At 33.1% G+C, this 21,900-nt stretch overlaps 1 protein-coding gene across 1 annotated transcript in view; it reads left to right on the forward strand.

The window, feature by feature from the left end:
• Positions 1-21,900, forward strand: part of LOC106466642 (protein Skeletor, isoforms B/C-like) — a gene marked incomplete at its 3' end in the record, with an annotated part of 39,317 nt that overhangs the window by 12,707 nt on the left and 4,710 nt on the right. Inside the window, exons 6-13 of the mRNA XM_022394691.1 lie at positions 3,922-4,087; positions 6,378-6,447; positions 7,243-7,429; positions 12,658-12,760; positions 13,363-13,505; positions 16,142-16,265; positions 16,531-16,644; positions 21,550-21,729. Coding sequence (XP_022250399.1) covers positions 3,922-4,087; positions 6,378-6,447; positions 7,243-7,429; positions 12,658-12,760; positions 13,363-13,505; positions 16,142-16,265; positions 16,531-16,644; positions 21,550-21,729 — 1,087 coding nt within the window. The remainder of the gene's footprint in view (positions 1-3,921; positions 4,088-6,377; positions 6,448-7,242; positions 7,430-12,657; positions 12,761-13,362; positions 13,506-16,141; positions 16,266-16,530; positions 16,645-21,549; positions 21,730-21,900) is intronic.

A 21,900-nucleotide genomic window follows, 5' to 3' on the forward strand; every position in this document is an offset into this window, starting at 1 on the left:
AATCCAGTCAAACAAAGAGCGTTTTACTTGGATCCATAACAATCTGACTCACATTCTGTGATGAAAATATTTATTATTTCCTAATGTCAATAAAATGAGTTGAGTTTTGTTTGTTTGTAATTAAGCACAAAGCTACACAGTGGGTCATCTATGCTCTACCCACCACGGGTATCGAAACCCGGATTCTAGGGTTGACTTTAACAACTCGTAGATGGCAGCACATTATGGCACTAAAACTCTTGAGACAAAGCTAGTGGATGTGGTTCATGTAGGTTAACTAGGTAATGTAGCACGAAACAGAGACAGTTTATTTGTAGTTACTCGTGTATGTGACGATGTGTAATGTTGATATATATCTTTATATCTACATGTTAAAATAAATATATCTGTGTGATGTTGTACACATGTATGGATGTTACACAAAGTCATCCACGAGCGTTATGTAATACAGTGGATCAAATACACCGAGAACACAATTATCAAACAACATATGAATGAAAATAAATTATTTATTCTGGAAATTAAGAATTTGAGGTGTGAAGTTAACTCTGATTACTGGCCCGTAAAGCATTATCTTAAAATACAGAATACTTAATATTTTTGTTATTGCTGTTTAGCGATTTTTTCAGTTTTTACATCGAAATATTGTATCTGAAAGGAAATGAGATGTTAGTGTTAACGAATTTTTTTCGTCATAAAAAGAAGGCTAGCACCCATGTGGTAGCTGAAATATTTTGGTTACTTGTGTAGAAATCCAAATTTACGGTCTTGCCCTTCATTTCCTTCCTACCAGTCCCGGATCTCTGTTTCCTTAACAACTAGATAGTAGTGCAGGAAATGTTTCTGTACTCCAAAATAGCTGTGATCTGTTGTCATGGGAATAGTACTCGTGAAAAGCGTAGCTAAATGTAGATCAAATGTGAGACCCAATGAAGTCTGGGGACTAGGATGTTCACAGATTAAAAGGACATACCTTCTACAGGTGGTATACACTACACCTGAATATATGTAGGTTAATAGAAATATCACTTGACAATGGCAATAATTTTTACACTTTGTCACAAAGAGAAATTTTAGAACAGATGATTGTTGTATCTAGGCTATTACAATTTAGATTTAAACTTTTAGCCAATATTTTGACCCTTCTTAACCCTTCTAGCTATCTTTTTTAAATAGTCTTTTAGTTTTAAGTTTTTATTTGTATGGTTCTCAGACTCAAGAAGCCACTAGCTAAACAAGAATAGTAAGTATATTGAGAATTACTTGTTTTGAGATCTTCCCAAAGTCTCTCACTACTCAGTGGTTCTCAAGACTCCAGGTGTTGACCTTATGTTTGGCCAGCAAGAGTCAAAGCCAACAGATAAATATGAGCCACTTGCTAACTCGTTTGACATGTGAACTCTGATTAAAGCCATTGATGGCCTAACCCTAAAGTCTGCAGGAGACCTAACACCTCAGACTACCAGCAAACAGACTGCAATATAGCTCTAACTGGTTAGATATCTGTAGTGACTGCACTGCCAACCAACATCCCTTCCCCATTTGAGCCTACTTTACCAGCAACCTATCTGATTCCATTGGATTCCATGGCGATCACTGTTCAGCCAAAGCCAACTGAGTCCGTAGGAGCTCATCCCAGATTCCTGAAGTGTCCAATCAGTAAGTGGCAAGTGGAGAAGTGGCCCCATCATCTGATGTGGATCCACCTGCACTGAGAGTAACCCATACGCAAATCTAAAGAACCTTCCAGGAACTCAGGTTCTCAAAGAGTTCCTCCAGGTGTCAGAAAGGTCTGAACATTTCTGACACTCTCTAACCAGCAAAGACGTTTCTACCTTCAGTAGAAGGAACTCTTATAGCATCGAACATCTATATGGCAATGTGCATATCAACCATCGTACAACTACATGTCTAAAAGTCCCAGACACAGCCTGTAAGACTAGGGAAAGTAGATCTGCCAATAATATCTCCAACAGAATTTAAAGAACCTCTTAAACTTCAGCAGATTCTGGCATTAAAGTGCCACTGCCAAGGACAAGCCAGCTGGATAAAGGCCTGAACATTTTTTATCCACTATAAAGACGGTCTTCTTAATAATAAGGAATTGCCTTCACAGCTTGACGAAGAAGAGGTACACCATCTTTGAGTTAATTTGGTGTATACTCAAAAGGTTGTTGCAAGAGCCCAATAGAGGATCCTCCAAAGACCATGGATTGATGACAGTCTATCACTACGCTGGAAGATCTAATATTGTGGCTACGTAATGATAGGAAGCTTTAAATTCTTCAGCTAATGCATATATGTATTTATCGTAAATTTATCATATTCTTCTCATCATTTATTATTGTTGGTGTTTTATTCATTTTCATGCTTGTATATATGTAAATGTGTACATAAGGGTAACTTTCATCATTATTTCTAATTATTTCTGTGTGGTTTAAAATTCATGGATGTGTCTCTAAATCTTAAGAGTCTTTTCGTGGTATGTTTTATTATTATAAATATTTTGGTTGTTTACTTTAATGTAATTTAAAGAGCTTAATCTTGTATTGTATGTTTTTTATTTTAATGTATAATGCAATGATTTGAATAGTTTTATATTTTATGTTTACAATTTGAAGAGTTTGCTTTGAATGCTGAGTTTGACACGTGTAATTTTGTGTTTTTGTAATATTAAAAGTTTTTATTTATACTTTGTGTGTAACTTCGACTTTTGATTGTACTATTATTAAATTTCTTGTTGCGATTTGGGTTAGTTAACGAGGGCAGCACATGTACTCTCTTTTGTAAAGATTGATGTGATAGCGCATTCTGTTTAGAAAGCAATAACAATCTAATATCTGTGTAATGTTCATGTTTTATTGTGTATTAGGTGAAATAAGTGGCATATTCAATGGTAAATGTTTTAAGAATTTTGTGAGTCGTAATATGAATCCCTGTGATATAATTACAATTGAACATAATATAGGTTATATATAGTGACCTTTATTGAGAGAGAGGGTGGCTTGAGTTACAAAATATTTGATACATTTTTCTACTCGACATTTGGCTCATTTTTACACTCCTCACGAACAAGAAACACCAGTGATATCGGAACACTGTTTCTGAAAGAATGCTGTGAAAGTTAGATTCTCCGTATCTGTTGATTACACACGCATTTTACATTGTTAAAACTGAATTATATTGTTGTTTCTTGATAAGATTTTTGTCGATATATTACCTACTGAAAGCAAATTGAATGGGAGATGCAACAAATATCGGGAAGAAACATAGTGATGCTCATGATTTCAAAGGAGGAAAACTTATTGCAAACTACAGTCAATATGCTTATTAAACACATAAATCCAAACTTATAATGGTGTCATCAAGTTGTTTAGCTCTTATTCATATTAACAGGGAGTGTATCATATGAGTACACATGTAAGGGGTCTTCATACTGCAGCCTGCTTGAGCAGCAGTTAGGAGAAGCAGCACAGCTGCTTTCCAAGAAACCTGCCGCTTGGAGCGCTGTAATTTGCCTTATTACACTTTTCGAACTGAGTGGATCGTCTTTGGAGAACACACAACATATAAGGTCGCTAGCAATGTATGCATATTACCTTGCTAGCACGATCATTCATCGTCTATGATTTACTATTTAGCTTATAAAAAGAATGAATAGGCTACTCTTTTTGGTAATAATGACTTCAATTTACAATAATTTTGGTAATAATGATTTCAATTTACAATAATTTTGGTAATAATGATTTCAATTTACAATAATTTTTAGCAAAAGCTATAGAATATACAATACTTAGTTTAAACTATTCACCTGTTGTTGTTTTTCATTACAAGGTGCGAGACTAGAATGAGCCTTAGACTTATGAGGAATCAAAATTATTTACAAAATGAAATTTTCTAGACATTCACATTTGATTTCAGCTTGACTATGGCCACGCCCTCATCCCAAGAGACTTCGTGCCTCCAGTAGAACAGTCCATTGGACCAATCAAGTCATTTGCACATGGAGTTCGTGCAGATTCTGTGGTTATTAAAGATAGCAAGACTATCTATCTGTCCAACTTTTACTATGACGGCTCCGCCCCAGGTATGATACCTATCTAAGACAAACCACTTGATGGAATTCTCTAATTAACAGTCATTATGAAAGTAACAATGAATATCAATATCTCATGGTGAGTACTAATGTGCAAGTAGTAATTAGAACAATCCAAGTTAAGAAGAGGCACCTGTTAAAAAACAACACACAAAAATATACAATAATTATGAAATTATCTAATAATGAATAGTATAGCAACGGAAACAATTGCAAACATCTTTAATGAATGTTTAGGAAATACACATATTCAATATTCAGCAAATCTATGAAAATGACAAATTAAATTATCCATGGTGATAATCATGATCATCATAAGAATTCTTTGGTTATGCAGTTACACGTATATGCATATTTACTGAACGTATTGACTTTGCAGTGTTTTGCTTATATACACATTACTATCTTTTGGTTCTCTCTGACGGTTGGTGGCTGGGTGGAAAATAGTTTGAAAATATAAACAAAATTTTTTGGACCCCCCCCCAAAAAAAAGGGTTACCCATATTTAAATTCACCAATTAAGCATTTTTATGAAAATTATGTTTTAACTTGAATTGGATTATCTTATAGTTTTGAAGCTGTGTCTTTACCTAAATAAATAAATGAATAATTAAGGCAAATATTTCATATTTCAATTGGAGCATTTTGCTTTGCTATTTTACATTAGAATTAACTTTGATGATTGATGTAGTGCTATGCGACTTTGAGAACGATACAATGATAAACCGTATAGAAAATGTGAGGTAATCTAAATGTTGGGTATTTGAAATGGCGTTAAGTTTTTGTTATTATAGAAAGTACCAATATTTATAGTTATATCATTTTAATAAAAATTATTAACAATCGTAATTATTTTTTCACATACCTCGAGGAGTAGAAGGGTACAGTAGTTGTTTATGATATGTTTGACAAAACTAATTACATTTAGACGAACGACTAAAAGGGTACAGTAGTTGTTTATGATATGTTTGACAAAACTAATTACATTTAGACGAACGACTTCAAAGAGTTCCGATGAAATGTCGATTAAAATGATCCAGAGACTTAAAAGTTTTTAGAAGTATCAAATAGTTGAGTTTTCTAAAAGCTCCATAATGAAGTAAACAAACTACTTAAACTGATGTGAATCTATTATAAAACATTATATTTATCCCGATGTCGTTCGTTAAGTAACTGATGTGAATCTATTATAAAACATTATATTCATCCCGATGTCGTTCGTTAAGTAACTGATGTGAATCTATTATAAAACATTATATTCATCCCGATGTCGTTCGTTAAGTAACTGATGTGAATCTATTATAAAACATTATATTCATCCCGATGTCATTCGTTCAGTAACTGATGTGAATCTATTATAAAATATTATATTCATCCCGATGTCGTTCGTTAAGTAACTGATGTGAATCTATTATTAAACATTATATTTATCCCGATGTCGTTCGTTAAGTAGCTGATGTGAATCTATTATAAAACATTATATTTATCCCGATGTCGTTCGTTAAGTAACTGATGTGAATCTATTATAAAACATTATATTCATCCCGATGTCGTTCGTTAAGTAGCTGATGTGAATCTATTATAAAACATTATATTCATCCCGATGTCGTTCGTTAAGTATTTAACTTACATTAAGTTGTGTTTTCATTGGAACCCATGTATGATTTCTGAAAGCTATATACTTGTATATTTTTAAAGGTAGTAATGCTAAAAGCAGTTCAGTTTTATTTTCTTATCGCATTCTCTTATAAGCGTCCCTAATATTAAATAAGCTCGGTAGGTGACTTTCTACACGTCATAGATCTTACAGTTTTGAATGATTATCTGAAGAAGTTATGTGAATTTATTTTGTTTTACATCTTCTAAGGCCCTGTAGAATTTTTATGCAAATAAATATCTTCAATTATAAAAGATATAACTGCACAAATATTTTAGAAAAGATATCGAGATTTAACATGTAAACTAATTTAGGTTACATGCTTAATCACCAATAGATTAATTTATGTAGACTTTTTAAAGTTTGTTTGTTTGTTTAAGTGCTTCGTCACAAGGTCGCACAATGAGTTGTTTGAGATGTGCTCACCACTTCCGAACCTCAGATTTTAGCGCTATAAGCTCTCAAGCATACTGCTAAATCAACGGAGGGCGAATGTTGAATGAATTATTATCATTATTAATGCATTTCTGTGTTATCTCCAAAGAGAGAGATTTTATATTATTTAATCCTTTTATCATTACATTCTTCTTACTATTCGATTTCCGTGATTTATTTTCTATCTAGATACCTATTTTTTAGTGGGCAGTGGAAAGCCGAATGGTGGTGGAACCAAAGTACCCGATGAAACAGGAAGGTAGGTCAAGTAACTAAAAAAGGTTTCAATAAACGTCTCTGTTTCAGGGAATACTTGATTCATAAATTATTTCTATCTTAATTGCTTTAAACCTCTTCACTTTATTTAATTAAATTTTCGGAATAAAACTGTTAGAATAAAGATGAATTAAATAATATCGAATTAAACACACTAAACAACTAAATTTTTTATATTCTAGTGCTAAATCAACATCGTTTTAGAAATGTAACTTATTTATACTTTAGTAGGTCTATCATATATGATTACTATCGTGTTTTATTGCAAGTAGTTTTGATATATTCCTCTCACTTAGCCCATTGTGGAATTACAGTTAAGTGTGTGTGAGTGAGTAAAAAATAACATTTCACACCTACTTTTTATCTGCCATGAGTCATAGCTCAGACTACCACTTCTTCAGTACTGAAGATCATTAGCATGGCTGAATCAAGGTCAATCAAATGATATTTATAAGCTGTTAAAAACAGTGTTGTTTAAAAACTGTGAGTCTAGCAAAGCCAATAAACTGCTAAGCATAATGTTTGTAATGATAAGATGTTTTTGACATGTTCCTTTTAATTAGTTCGTTGCGAATTATAAACCAGTTTCATGTTTCGTTTATAATTTCAGACGGTTTTATTCAACTTTTAATTATTAGCTTGATGTATATAAGTTCCTATAATAAGTTTAAAGTACAGTAGACTAGTTATCAAAGATTAAGCAAAAACAAAAATCAAACATAAATATATTAAGAACTTGGCACTGCAGTAATGTTTTTAAAAATAAATATCCTTCTAGCTTATCTAAAATTAAGGGTTACAATGGGAAGAACGTCAGCCTTCGACTGCCAGGTACGTTAACTGTGTTTGACATCAACTGGCTAAGTATCTACTGCATCCTTGCCTCGGAGAGCTTTGGACAAGTGGATATCCCTGATCGCCAAAATCTCAATGTACCCGCAGACCTGAAGGAACTAAAAGATGTTGTTAGTATAAATATGTCTCCTAAATCTGGTTTTCTAACAGAATATGATAGACAAAGTTGTTTTAACGACTTACATAAAAATAATTATACAGAAATACTAAATTTATAACAATAGATTTTTAAGAAATATTGGACATATACTAAAAGTTACCATAAAAAGAGTTATATAGAAATAAAGTGACAGAAAAAAAAGACTTCCACAGAAAAATTGTACTTATACAAATAAACTAACACGGAGATACTTCCATAAAAATATTAGGCTTATACAAATAAACTATCGTACAAAGACTTCCCCAGTGCCAATGTATAAATGATTCCCAGAGGAAGATTTCTACAGAACTACTAAACTTGTACAAATAAACTAGCACTTGAAGACTGTCGTATCATAATTAACTTGTAGATCACCAGAGAAAGACTTCTAGAGAATTATTATACCTGAATAAATAAATTACCACAGAAAGACTTCCATACAGATACTATTATGACACAAATAAAGTAACAGAGAAAGACTTCCATACAGATACTATTATGACACAAATAAAGTAACAGAGAAAGACTTCCATACATATACTATTATGACACAAATAAAGTAACAGAGAAAGACTTCCATACAGATACTATTATGACACAAATAAAGTGACAGAGAAAGACTTCCTTAGAAATACTAGTCATGCTCAGAAATATATGATTTTAAAAAATATACCACCAGAGAGAGTTGTTCACTGGTGAACTGAATTTATTCATACATTCGCGTAGAAAGTGTCCCATGAAAATATTCATAAATCAACTACCACAACAAACTTTTCTAGAAATACTCGTTTACTTATAAATAAATTAGGAAATAATTACTTTTATAGATTGTTTGTTTTGTTGAATTTCGCCCAAAACTGCACGAGAGTTATCTATGTTAAACGTCCGTAATTTAGAAGTGATAGACTAAAGGGAAAGCATCTCGTGAACACTGCTCATCGTCAACTCTTGGAACTATGCAAATCAACAAATGTAGAGAGACTTAAAGGTACGTTACATTGTTGGAATATTCATGAGAGCACTATGACAAAGAGTAGTCTCTATGGTAGATCAAATAATAATCAGGGTGGACTATAGGGAACAATAGAGTAAACGGAACTACAAGTAACACAACCTTTCGTAAGCTTTGTTGCGTTAGCATGATCACTGAACAAGTTTAACATTACAAATGTTTAAACTGTTCCATACAGTTACTAATGCTTGTGAGATAACTATCCACAACTGACATACAAGAGGATTAGTATCATTGTTATTTTTAATGGTCCGCACTATATTTATAAGTACTTTCTGTACGACTCCTGCATTGAAACCATTGGATAATATAGTAGTAATTGGTTGGCATATCAGAGATGAGAAAATAAACTTACTTGTACAGTTTTATAGCTAATCGACCACGTACCTCAATATACGCAATAATTCGCACTGGTCAAAATACTTTATTGAAACTGCACGCTTAAAAAAAAAAATACTCAATACTAATTAGCTGTTCACCACTCTTTAACTATCTGTCTGATCGTATTTATATCTCTAGTCTAGTTTCTAAACACTTCGTAAAGTTTCTCGATCACTAATATTTTATGACTTACTTGATTTTAACGCGATGCGCTCTCTAGCCAGCATCTGAATTAAAATATTAAAAATATAGTATACAACAATGTGAAATCTCTTGAACAATCCTCATACAAAAATAAAACTCCTCTAAACCGTCTATTCACCACGTCTTTGTTTGGCAGTTTTGTCTTCTGAGACCCATGTTATATAGATGGAATGGCTTCTTGTCTCTTGTTGTCACTGACTGTCCTCTCGTTGGGGTAGTCCTTCCTAGGTAGGTGAGTGAGTGAATTCATTGGCAGTTACACCCATTATCATTTTCCAGAAGTGATCTCGACAGGAACTCTGGGCTTTTCAAAAGGTTGAGTTTTTGCTGACAAATTCTTCTCTGGAGTTTCTCAGTTTGCCGTTCTCCCAATGAGATACTTCCATATACATTCACGTGGGTGACCTTTGACTTGGAATCTGAATTCTGTAGTTCACATCATTGATTCTTTTTAATACAACATTTAGGCCTTTCGAGTACCTACTTAACTTTTGAGTTTGTATCTTCTGTGACAAGATCTGTTCAACCATACCATATCACCTTTATGAAATCCAGTTTTATCATCATAGTGACCTTTCGTTTTTTCATAAATAGATTTAAAACTTCCATGGGTAAAGTTATGTCCGACATATTTATTCTTCACATCCACAATAACTAATCACCTATTCTCACTGGAAATTCAACACCTGATGTAATAATTGCCATGTAGCATATAAGAATATTCTGATAATAGACTTTGAAGCCACTTGAAGCTAACTTAACCTCGCATACATATCCAGCATGAAGTTAGTTCCCAATATATACTCTTTCTCAATGTCAATTACTCACAGATCAGGAAGTTGAGGGAAGCTTCCTACAGTATAAGTAATTTCCAATTTCCATAGTGCTGGAACTTTGTTGGAATATACTACTGATGTATCGCCTTTATAAGTAGTGTTTCAAGAACACCAATCCTTTTGAAAGAATTGTAGCTAAGCTTTGAAATTCAACTACTAAAACAATTCCACTAATATTTGACTTGATTCCATAAGCTACAGTATAATGCCACAGCTAAATCCATGCATGATTTTGGTATTTCATGTTCTTTAACGTTTTGAATTGCTGTAACGTCACGTGAAAATTCAAAACTTGGCTGTAATCAGGAGTAACTCAAATCATCTCCAAATTTCAATAAGGCACAGTCCACTAATGTAAAAAAATTCGATTTTGAGCAGTTGTTGTGCAACAGTGTTTGGCACATTCTCAGATTTATGACTAGAAGAGCACATTGTTCGTCTGGAAACAATATCCCGTATTTCTGGAACAACTGATAAAATACTTCTGCCAGTTTTTATGACATCTTCAAAACTATTTTGTCTATATTGAAAAGGGTTTACCTGCGACTAAGTTACAAATAATAACAATTCTCGTAGTTGAACTGTAAATTAGCTGGCTGACCTGATTGTTTTCTGTACAAGCACCTCATACTAAACTGCTAAAGAAATTAAAAATCTGTATGATGTTAGCTCGCCTGCTAAATGTTGCCAACATACCTTTTGTTTGGCAGCTTAAACTTTTATATCTTCATGTATAGAATCTCATGTAATGTCAGAAAGAGGTTTGAAAATCATATTGAGCTTCTCTGCTAGTTGTTACTATAAAAATAGTATACAACCTTAGAAAAAAGTTATTGACCAGTTGCAAAGATTTGCAGCATAACCCAATACAAGTCTCAAAGAATGAAAGCTATAAGGACCGAAAACTACCATTTTGTTGAAGTTCCAGAACCTAGGCTACACATTCTTGTGTTCGCCTCTTATATTTACGCCTTTAATACCCCTGCTCTCAGCAATCTTTAAATGATATATCATGTATCGCAAGCTCTTTCAGAACGATTTTTGATAGAGCATAGGCTGAGATCTTTTCGACAATAATGAAGGAAATAAAATTCTCCTCAAAATGTACCTCCATTCATTAGATAATTGCTTCCCATATGCCCAGAGGCAAGTCTATGGGATTTTAACGCTAAAACTTGTAGCTTTCTGCTTAATAATAATAAACATCCGATAATTATTATTTCTACATACCGATAGCTGCTCTTGATAACATACATCAGAGATACAGTCCACCATTGTAGAACAGTATTTCATACGTTTCATTTTTAGAATTGAATTAATGGCTTACTTTGAAAACACCTGTCTTAAATATTCTAGCGTCAGGGGCTCGGATAATGACCACTGTTTTTGCTTTTTATGAACCTACCGAAATGTTTATTCATTATGGGATCAAACCTGTTTTTTTCAAATACACTCCATCTAACAAATTTCCGTTTCCGAAGTGATTTAACCTATTAATAGTTCCACGAAAAGTATCATTGTTCTCCACATTTATCCTATTAAATACGCCTGTTAAATGCTTCCATTCACTGAACTATCTGGAATTCGTTTTCAACTTGATTTGTTTGTTTCTTTGTTGAATTTCACACAAATATACTCCAGCGTAGCGGTCCTTAATTTAAAAATGATAGATCAGAGGAAAAGTAGTTAGTAAACACCACCCACTCTTTGGCTACTCTAATTGAACAGTGGGATCAACTCCCACTTTAGGACACCCCAAGGCTGAAGGGGCGAGCATGAACCCACGACCTGCAAAATGCATATGTAAACTGCTTTTCTCATGAGATTATAGAGTTTTTTTGAATATTGAGAAACGAAAGCCTTCATCAGTTGTCCGCATTAAATTGCCAAACACTACAAAAAACAAAAAACAACAACAACAGAACACTGCGTTTAGTTTTAAATATTACATCCCTCACTGATGTGGCACTTTTTTCCATATTTATCGTTTCGCGAAAACAATTATCTTCTAACAGTTGTTTTCTAGACTGAAGTGGAGACATAAATGCCCTTAATTTGTACAGATATATATTTTACTAACATAATCCTTATTCGGTCGTCCATATTTTGTGGTCATGAATCAGTATCTGTAATGGCGAATTTGGTAATGCGTTATTATATTATTTTACTGTTCGGTAATATATTATTATCTTCTTTTATTGTTCGGTAACATAGTATTATCTTCTTTTATTGTTCGGTAATATATTATTATCTTCGTTTATTGTTCGGTAATATATTATTATCTTCGTTTATTGTTCGGTAATATATTATTATCTTCTTTTATTGTTCGGTAATATATTATTATCTTCTTTTATTGTTCGGTAACATATTATTATCTTCTTTTATTGTTCGGTAACATATTATTATCTTCGTTTATTGTTCGGTAATATATTATTATCTTCGTTTATTGTTCGGTAATATATTATTATCTTCTTTTATTGTTCGATAATATATTATTATCTTCTTTTATTGTTCGGTAATATATTATTATCTTCTTTTATTGTTCGGTAATATATTATTATCTTCGATTTTTGCTGTTGTTTTAATCTGGTATATGTAGAATGCACGTGAGAAAATATTTTTCAGGATCCTGAAGTATCTATTTTTCACCAATTTTGTATTCCGTAAGAATTTTTTAAATTTTTCTAACAATAACAAGATTGTTATAATTTACATATTTATATTTATTTGTACTTAAATGACATTTTTCTGTTTTATGGCGTTCAGTCCCTCAACTTCAAAAACTGTGAAGAGCTATTTCCTGGTTTGATGCAAGTCAGTTGGATTATGGAAGGAGAGAGCATAATTATTCAACTAGAAGGGAAAGTTGGTAGGTGGATTTGGATCCCTTATTTTGACTGAAATAGTTTGTTTTATTATCATTTTGCAAAGTGTAGTTCCAATCAATGAACATTTTTTCTTAAAATCCCTTTAGACGTGAAGTGTATACAGATTATAAAACTCAAACGTCGTGGCTTTTCTCAATTTACTCAATTTAATGATTAGCAGAATACTAATAAAACTATCAGTGCCATTTTGAATGTCAGAGTACTTTCTTTGAAAAAACAAGCTTGATATGTTCATTTCTATTGTTAAGAAGATATTATGAATCTTTTGTCAAACACAAGCAGTTATGAAGTTTGTCAGGTAGCTCGTTTAATTTCAATGATATTCTACTTTTTGGTTCACATAGAACTAAGCTATTTGGTCAGGTTAGTATAACAAAGAAAACTAATAACTTTAACTTTTTTTAACATTTCTATTGTTAAGAAGATATTATGAATCTTTTGTCAAACACAAGCAGTTATGAAGTTTGTCAGGTAGCTCGTTTAATTTCAATGATATTCTACTTTTTGGTTCACATAGAACTAAGCTATTTGGTCAGGTTAGTATAACAAAGAAAACTAATAACTTTAACTTTTTTTCCTGTAGGCGAAAACGAATACCTTGCATTTGGACGAAGCGGAAATGAAGACAAAGTGGAAATGACTGGTGCTGACGTAATTCTCGCTTTTTATGACAAAGAAAAATCTATGGCTCGGGTTGTGGATTACTTTATAAACAGTAAATCTCAGGTAATTTAAAGTAAAAAAAGATACTACGTAAAATTAAATTGGAATGTGCTAAAACCAATTCATGTTATAAAAGTGATTTTTTGTTTAATTCAGAAATAAATTGTCTGTATCATTGTTGTTCTTGTTGGTACCAAGCTAAAAATGAACCTGAGATACGCAGCTATATAGCTAAAGGTAAAGTATTGATAAAGAGAACAGTAATCTATGAATAACAAAATAGCTACATATCTATCTGTGCGTTTTAGTACGTCTTTAATTATCACTTAAAACAGGTGTAGTGATTTTTAGGTATGGGATCAACAGTACGCCCCCAGTAGCACAGCGGACTTACAACGCTAGAAACCGGGTTTCCATACCCGTGGTGGGCAGAGCACAGACAGCCCATTGTGTACCTTTGTGCACAACTACAAACAAACAAACAATCCTTCGTTTAATTAAATATTCTTGTCAACTTGTGAATAGTAGTGACGTTTATAAACAATGTGTGCAGTATATAAATTACATATACAATTTAACTTACATTGTAAACATTTCTTCATAAAAAAATAAATTACAAAGTTACACTTAACGCTTCAATAGGCGGACATATATTAAACTACAGATCAGAGGAAAGACAGCTAGTCAGCAGTATATCAACTGTCACATGGACTTTGTCCAGTTTCGAACCGAATTAAGGGATTGCTGTCAGTCTTACAATATACACACAGCTAAAAGTGGAGGGCTTGTTTAGCGGTATCGCAGTGCGAACCTTGCATCTTTCGCTCTGCCCCCGGCTAACCAGTAGGCTACAACCGCTGATTCTTTAGTACACTGGAAAAGTGTTTGTTTGTAGTTAAGCACACAGCTACACAATGGGCTATCCGTGCTCTGTCCACCATGGGTATCGAAACCCGGATTCTAGCGTTTGTAAGTCCGCAGACATATCGCTGTGCCACTGAGGGGGGGGGGGGCTGGAAGAGTGACACATTATCATGATTACATACGAATAGACATTTACAGGGTTCAATTTTTTTCTATGACATATTTCTAAAAACACCGAATTTTAAAGGAGTATACACTTATAAGTATAGTTTTCAATGTTTCGGTTTAGAACGTTTCATATTCATACCAAAATAACCGCTTATATTTTATTCACAAGGCTAGTTCTTCCATTTATAATAAATAAAATGTACTTCTCATAAACTGGTATAAAATTACTAAGCACCTAATCATGCATATACCAGAGCAGCTAATTTATGTAAAACGTGGCATCATTTTAAGATCCCTGAGGTCGGTAAAGTGATCAATGGCTCATCTCATTGGAAGTGCTGTCGAAACTTTGATTTTATGAACTTATTAGTAGCTGGTGGCGACGATACTTTATTAATATATAAACTTAGAGCATTTTGATATTTCTGTAGCATACAGACAGTTCGTAAAATATTATGGAGAAATCACCTGGTTTTATTCAACGTTGAATATAGGTTTGGGAATTTGGATAATAGTATGGGAAGACATCACCCAACGCGATCCATTATTTACCCTTAGATAATTCCAAACCCAATATGCCACGACTCATGTAGCAAGATATGATGGACTCTGGTTCATTTGTACGTCACTATAATACAAAATGTGATAAACATGCAGGAATCAATAAATCGTTATGTCGAATCCACTTTCATAAAGTATGCCTTGATAAGTGAAGAAGTTATTGTTACTGGTTCTGGGACGTTTTTAAATTTAGATATTTCATATAAGAGTGAATTGCTACATTGTTTGCCAACTGTTTCCTGAAGAGATACCAGAGGGCATTTTTTGTGTGATTTTCTTGATAATCGTGACTAGCACTGGAAGGGAAAAAGCTACAGTTTGTAAAAACTATTGTGTATATATTGGTCACCATATACGTATTTGGATTGTCCAATGTAAAAATATCTGTAAAGGTAATATTTTCTATAGAGGTTAATTATTGAAGGGATAAGAATGGAAGGGCTTGTAAAACAAAAGAATATTTAAAAATCAATTAAAGTAATAATAAAATGTAGTAATGTGCCAAATGGAAGCAAACGCGAATAAAGGAGGAAGAAAATACAGAATTTGTAAAGAAAAGGAAGAAACGATCGTGTATAAAACTGTAAGGAATTAAAGAAACTTCCATGTGAAACAGAAGGAATACAAACTAGGAAAACATTTGGAGGTTTTTGAATATGGTAAATCTTATAAGAACGAATAAACAGTGAATATATGCATTAATACATAAACAATTATATTCGTAAATTAGGGCGAAAATTACATAGGGTAAGTGAATAATTTAAATAATTTTTTGTTAAGTCTTTATATTCAGTTTGATTAATTATAAAACAATTGCAAGTTATGCTTTAAGGGAATACCCCTTCCAAAAGCCACAAATCTAAGAAAGAAGTAATTTGACTGATTGAATACCCTGAAACCGGCATTGACGCCTGTTTCAAAAATTTGTACACTTAGTGACGAAAATATTCTGCTAAATATACCTGTTCTCAACAGGTAAGTTTTAGTATGATTACAGTATCTTATAAGAAACTAAGTGAGTTGTAGATGATTTTATCCATTTAAAGAATTTATTAATTTTGTTGTTTTTTTTTTTGTTACTGTGCTGATGAAAATCCTTACTTTAGTGTACAGGAACTAGTGGTGTTTGTCCTGACGTAAGGTTTGCTGGTAAAGAAGATGCCGTCCTTATAACGTGGCAACGAATAAACGGAATTCTTAAAGTGGTTTATAAAAGGCTACTAAAAACAGGTATATTCTATATACATTGTATAACAAATACGTTATGACTGAATAGGCTTTACAGTCTTTTTTTCCTGAAAAAAGGTGATAGATGAATCTCGTTTAAATACAACAATGTTCTAGAACTTTCGTTGATAAGCGTTCTGCAGAAGGTTTTACTTTTTTTTATATAATGTGAATTGTATTATATATACTTCACCTCTGTAGTTGAAATGAAAAGTAAAAATTCAGAAATTAGTTCTTGTTACTAGTAATAACATGTCTTTTATATCAGGAGACGCTCGAGATCAAGAAATACCATCCTCAGGTGGAATGACGATAGTAGCAGCTGTTGGAAACCTTAACTCTCAGATGGAAGCAGCCTACCATAGCCGTGCTTACTTGGAAGGTAAATAAAATTTTGGTTTCATATCAACAGTGGTATCAGGCTGCATAATAACTGCTGTAAGTCTTATAATGTTACCAAAAGTATTGGGAAGTACCTCTTGAGAAGGGTTGTGTAATACCATTGGATACATTTTTTTTTAAATCACAGGCTGAGCTCTATAACTTATTACGGCAGGGTACAGTTGGAGGAAACCACTTGAATATTAGTATAGAGGTCGACTCCAGTGACCTACAACTGTTACAAACCAAGCATGCCACAGACTGTCATCAAGGGATGTATGTTAGGCCTAACCAGACCGTGGACAAAAAAACATAGTGGACAAACAGCTCGGTGAACTGAGAAGCAACTCTAATAATTGCACTAATATAAACCGTATGTAGCAATACATCATAGGATTAACATGTAAAGTCAGTTATGATAGGTCTATTTCTAGCTGGGGATGTACTAACTATCCAATTACTTTTAGTATCATAGTGTTCACTGGACCCTAAGAGTAGTCTCTATTGGAAAAGTTGAGGCGTCTTAGAGATTATTATATCAAATAATATCTTGTTTGTTTAAGAAGATCCATTATTGGCCCCTAAATCAATATTTCTAACACTAAAACGCGTTTGTTTATTTCTTTTCCTTTTTTTTCTTGTTAAACCAATTAATTAATAAGACAGTTAACTTTAAACTGATGCTAGAAAACTTTGCTTCCGGTGATATCTTATTAAAAACATTACACTAATCGCGAGTTGTGAAACTGTGGTATTCCAAGGGTAGACGAAATACATGATCACCTGACTTTCGCGGATCTAAAACTTGAAAGGAAAAGTCTAGTGATCTGGTGCAGATGAAGTAAAAGAGATAAAAAATAAAGTGAAGCTGAATAAAAAAACGGTTTACTTTTTAGACGATTAGAGAAAAGTACAAAAAGGCTGGTCGTTTTGTGAAAATGATTATTGCATTGTTGTATTTGAAAGTAAAATGAAATGATTAAAGTTGAATGAAATAGACTGAAATTAACGAGTAAAGAAATAAGCTATATTTTAAAACCGATCGAGAACTGAAAGCATTGGTGATCTTAAAGAACAAGAGTCACATAGGGTAAGCGTAGTAAAGGTTAAACAAACATAGGGTAAGCGTAATAAAGATTAAAACAAACATAGGGTAAGCGTAGTAAAGAATAAAACAAACATAGGGTAAACGTAGTAAAGACTAAAAACAAACATAGGGTAAACGTAGTAAAGATTAAAACAATGTTTGCTTTGTGTATGTGTTGAAATTCGCGCAAAGCTACAGATGGGCTATGTGCCGTCCATAGTTTTAAAGTGGTAGATACAGTGAAGGCAGCTAGTCAACGTCATCCATCGTGAACTCTTGGGTTACTCTTTTATTAGGGAATAGTGGGATTGACCATCACATTATAACACTCTTAGAGACGAAAGGTGAGCATGTTCGGTGACAGGTTTCGACTCCGTGACCCGAGATTGCTAGCCGAGCGCTCTAACCATCAGGTCAAGCCAGTATTCATGAAACAAGAACGAAACTTGGCTCTTTCAACGTCAGAAAGAGATCAAAATGAAAAGTTAAAAACGGCTCCCATGATCAACGTTCTCTCTGTAGTTGGCTAGAATAGCACTGGATTACAAGTATATAAATAACACTGGATTACAAGTATATAAATAACACTGGATTACAAGTATATGGAAAAATCTCAACTTAATCTCAGTTGTCATATTATGTTTTCACCTCTTTAAAACTCTCTGAAGAAATTATACAAATTTTGGTCTAATATTAATAAATTAAGGCTTTGATATATTTATTGCCAGTGAAGCTTAAATCTACTCTAAAGTCTCAACATATTTATCTATATGAAAATGAATTAGTTGTTTTTAAGTACCGATATGCGTAAATAACATGAGTTTCTTGGTTATCTTCTTTCACGAACTTAAGGCTTCTTCTGTAAATCGATTATAAACGTTTACTTTTATTATTTATTGTTTTGAAAACCATTTATTAATGTGTGGTGTTTAAGAAAAATACTTGGAAAATTAACTCTTTTTTTTTTTTAAAAGATTTATAACATAAACCAATAACGTCTCTGTTAAGTAGATTTTGGAGCCCTAAAATCTATAAGTTTGAGCACAAAGAGGGATTAAAAGTCTACAGTTTCACAAATAGATTCTAAACAAGTTTGTTAATATTTTTACATTCACATACTTCGCAGTTTGAAGTTCTAACAGTCAACCTCTCTTTGGAACCGAATTTCTAGCTAAATATTCACTTAACTCTTAAAAAATGTAGTTTTTAATATTTCATGTCTGAGACAGTTATATATATATGTTATCCTCCTTAATCGTTCTGTAGTGATGTTCATATACGTGCGTTAAACTAATTATATTAATAAACCATGTTTATCTTACTAACACTAACACTAGTTTCCTATTTGTTTTTATCAACTACTTTTGCTCCATAGCATTTCATGTTTTAGAAGCTAAACTTCGTGGCTTGATCCCCGCTGCGGACACTGCACAGAATGCTTATTGTGTAGTTGTGCGCTAAAACGGACATTCCCCCCATTCATTCACTTTACTTTTCTCATTTGAACAACAAACCCCTCCCCCTGATCTAACTTTTACTTACAGTATATTACATTCAATTTGGCATGGTTGTGTGTTTCAAAAGTACCTATACACTTGAAAATTTTTGTTATAACTTTTACCTTGAATTTGAACTTACTTGAAAAGTATAAACTATAAATAGTACTATCGTTGTAACTTTGACTATTAAATAAGTTAATTTTTCTTAAACGTAAAACGTCTTTCAACTCTATTAAGTTTAACAAAAGGGAATCTTAAATAGCCACGGCACTTGAAATTCTTTTGGACAGCGTTAGAGTAAATTAATGTATGGGACCTTTTTTTTAAATTTTCATTAGGTATATTTTTGTGCACCAGCAGTATCAAGCGTGGGGTATACGTATACCCGATTCGATTTTATTACTCATGAGGATCTCTACCAGTCTACCTTTAAATTGAAACTCTTTTAAGCAGGATTAGAGTAAATTAATCTATGAGACCTTGGGCGTGGTCATATATATCAATCGGAAGGATTTGACCTCCTGTAATTAGATCTCAACTCAGTCAAGAGATGACGGAGCTATGAGCTAAAAGTTTTTACTTGAAAAAACAAAACAAACAAACTCAGAGCCATTCTATAAGCCGCTATGGGTAAAAATTATCGATTTGTTGTAAACCCGAATAACATGGAAAGTGTCAGAGATCAGAATGAAGATACGGTTGTAGTTATTTTGTGCTCCCACGATACTACCTAACTAAACTGCTTTAATTTTCTATAATGTAACATGTAATTGGAATTTTTAAAAGTATCACATTGACTGAATGTTTTTTTTATGAAGGATAATCAGAAATAACACGCGATTTTCTTTCTAGTATGCTTGATAAGCACATTGCAGTCGATAATTGATGGTGAATATTCAATATAAATCATTTATTTTTACGACAGAGAGCTTGCAGCACAATTATAAAATAAAGATGAGAGTTTTGAATAACTTGCTACAATTAACACCACACCTGCATTTTACTCATCGGGTATTATGACACTCATGTGACGTTCGAGAAAGTGCTTTGTACTTAACGGAGACCATGTTAAGAAGTGATGTCACAACTTTAACATCATTGTTACAAGTGTGTTGTCTGGGTATCTACGACTTCAACATCATTGATTCAGGTTTGTTGTCTGGGTGTCTACGACTTTAACATCATTGTTACAAGTGTGTTGTCTGTGTATCTACGACTTCAACATCATTGATTCAGGTTTGTTGTCTGGGTGTCTACGACTTCAACATCATTGATTCAGGTTTGTTGTCTGGGTGTCCATAGCTTGAACATCGTTGTTTCAGGTTTGTTGGTCTGGATGTCTACAGCTTGAACATCATTGTTTCAGGTTTGTTAGTCTGGATGTCCACAGCCTTAATATTACTGTTGCAGAGTTGTTGGTCTGGATGTCAACAGCTTCAAGATAATTGTGTTAGAGTTGTTGGTCTGGATGTCTACAGCTTGAACATCATTATTTCATTTTTGTTATCTGGATGTCCACAGCCTCAACATCACTATTTCAAGTTTGTTGTCTAAATATCCACAGCCTCAACATCATTGATTCAGGTTTGTTGTCTGGGTGTCCATAGCTTGAACATCGTTGTTTCAGGTTTGTTGTCTGGATGCACATAGCTTCAATATCATTATTTCAGGTTTGTTAGTCTGGATGTCCACAGCCTTAATATTATTGTTGCAGAGTTGTTGGTCTGGATGTCAACAGCTTCAAGATAATTGTATTAGGGTTGTTGGTCTGGATGTCCACAGCTTCAATATCATTATTTCATTTTTGTTGTATGGATGTCCACAGCCTCAACATTATTTTTTCAGGTTTGTTGGTCTGGATGTTCATAGCCTCAATATCATTATTTCGGGTTTGATATCTAGGTGTCCACAACCTCAACATCCAAAAATACTGGAAACATACGTAATTTGCAGCTTTTCTGTCAAAGCACGAGGAGGATGAGTTAACCTTGCTATTAATCCAAACTTGTTTCGAATTACAAGGACAGCACGTGAAAAACATTCTGTAGAGTTCATTGAAATGCCTAACAATCTATTAAAGAATATCAAAGAAATTTACCAGTTATATTTATTTATTTTTGTTGAGCACAAAGTTACAGAAAGGAATATTTGCTGTGCCTGCCACGGTTATCGAAACCCAGTTTTTAGCTTTATAAGTCTTCAGACTTATTGCTGAGCCACTGGGGGTCTTATCAGTTATATATAAACATATTTTATGTTCTAAACGACACGTAACAAAAGAGAAAACTGATATTGATTTAAAGTTATTTCATTCTTACAGATACTATCCGAATTGACTTTGGTCGGAATCCAGTCTCCAAATGTTCACTGCTAGAAGGTAAAATGGATAAAGACAAGAAGGATATGACGCCATGGAAGTCAGCAAAAATCTCTGGAGTAACAGAGTTTAGGGCACAGATCGGTCCTTCTGGAGGTGCCAAAGGTTATACAGCAATCACAGGTTAAAACAGTTTAGATAAGATTTTTAGTATAATTAACTGTAGCATAGAAAAAAGTCATAATATCTATTTATTAAAGAAAATAACCTGATGAATGATCTATACACCCATAAACATAACGTATATACATACAGACATACAACACATATACGTATATATATATATATATATAC

Source organism: Limulus polyphemus, unplaced genomic scaffold (assembly GCF_000517525.1).
Source record: "Limulus polyphemus unplaced genomic scaffold, Limulus_polyphemus-2.1.2 Scaffold2330, whole genome shotgun sequence".
NCBI lineage: Eukaryota > Metazoa > Arthropoda > Merostomata > Xiphosura > Limulidae > Limulus > Limulus polyphemus.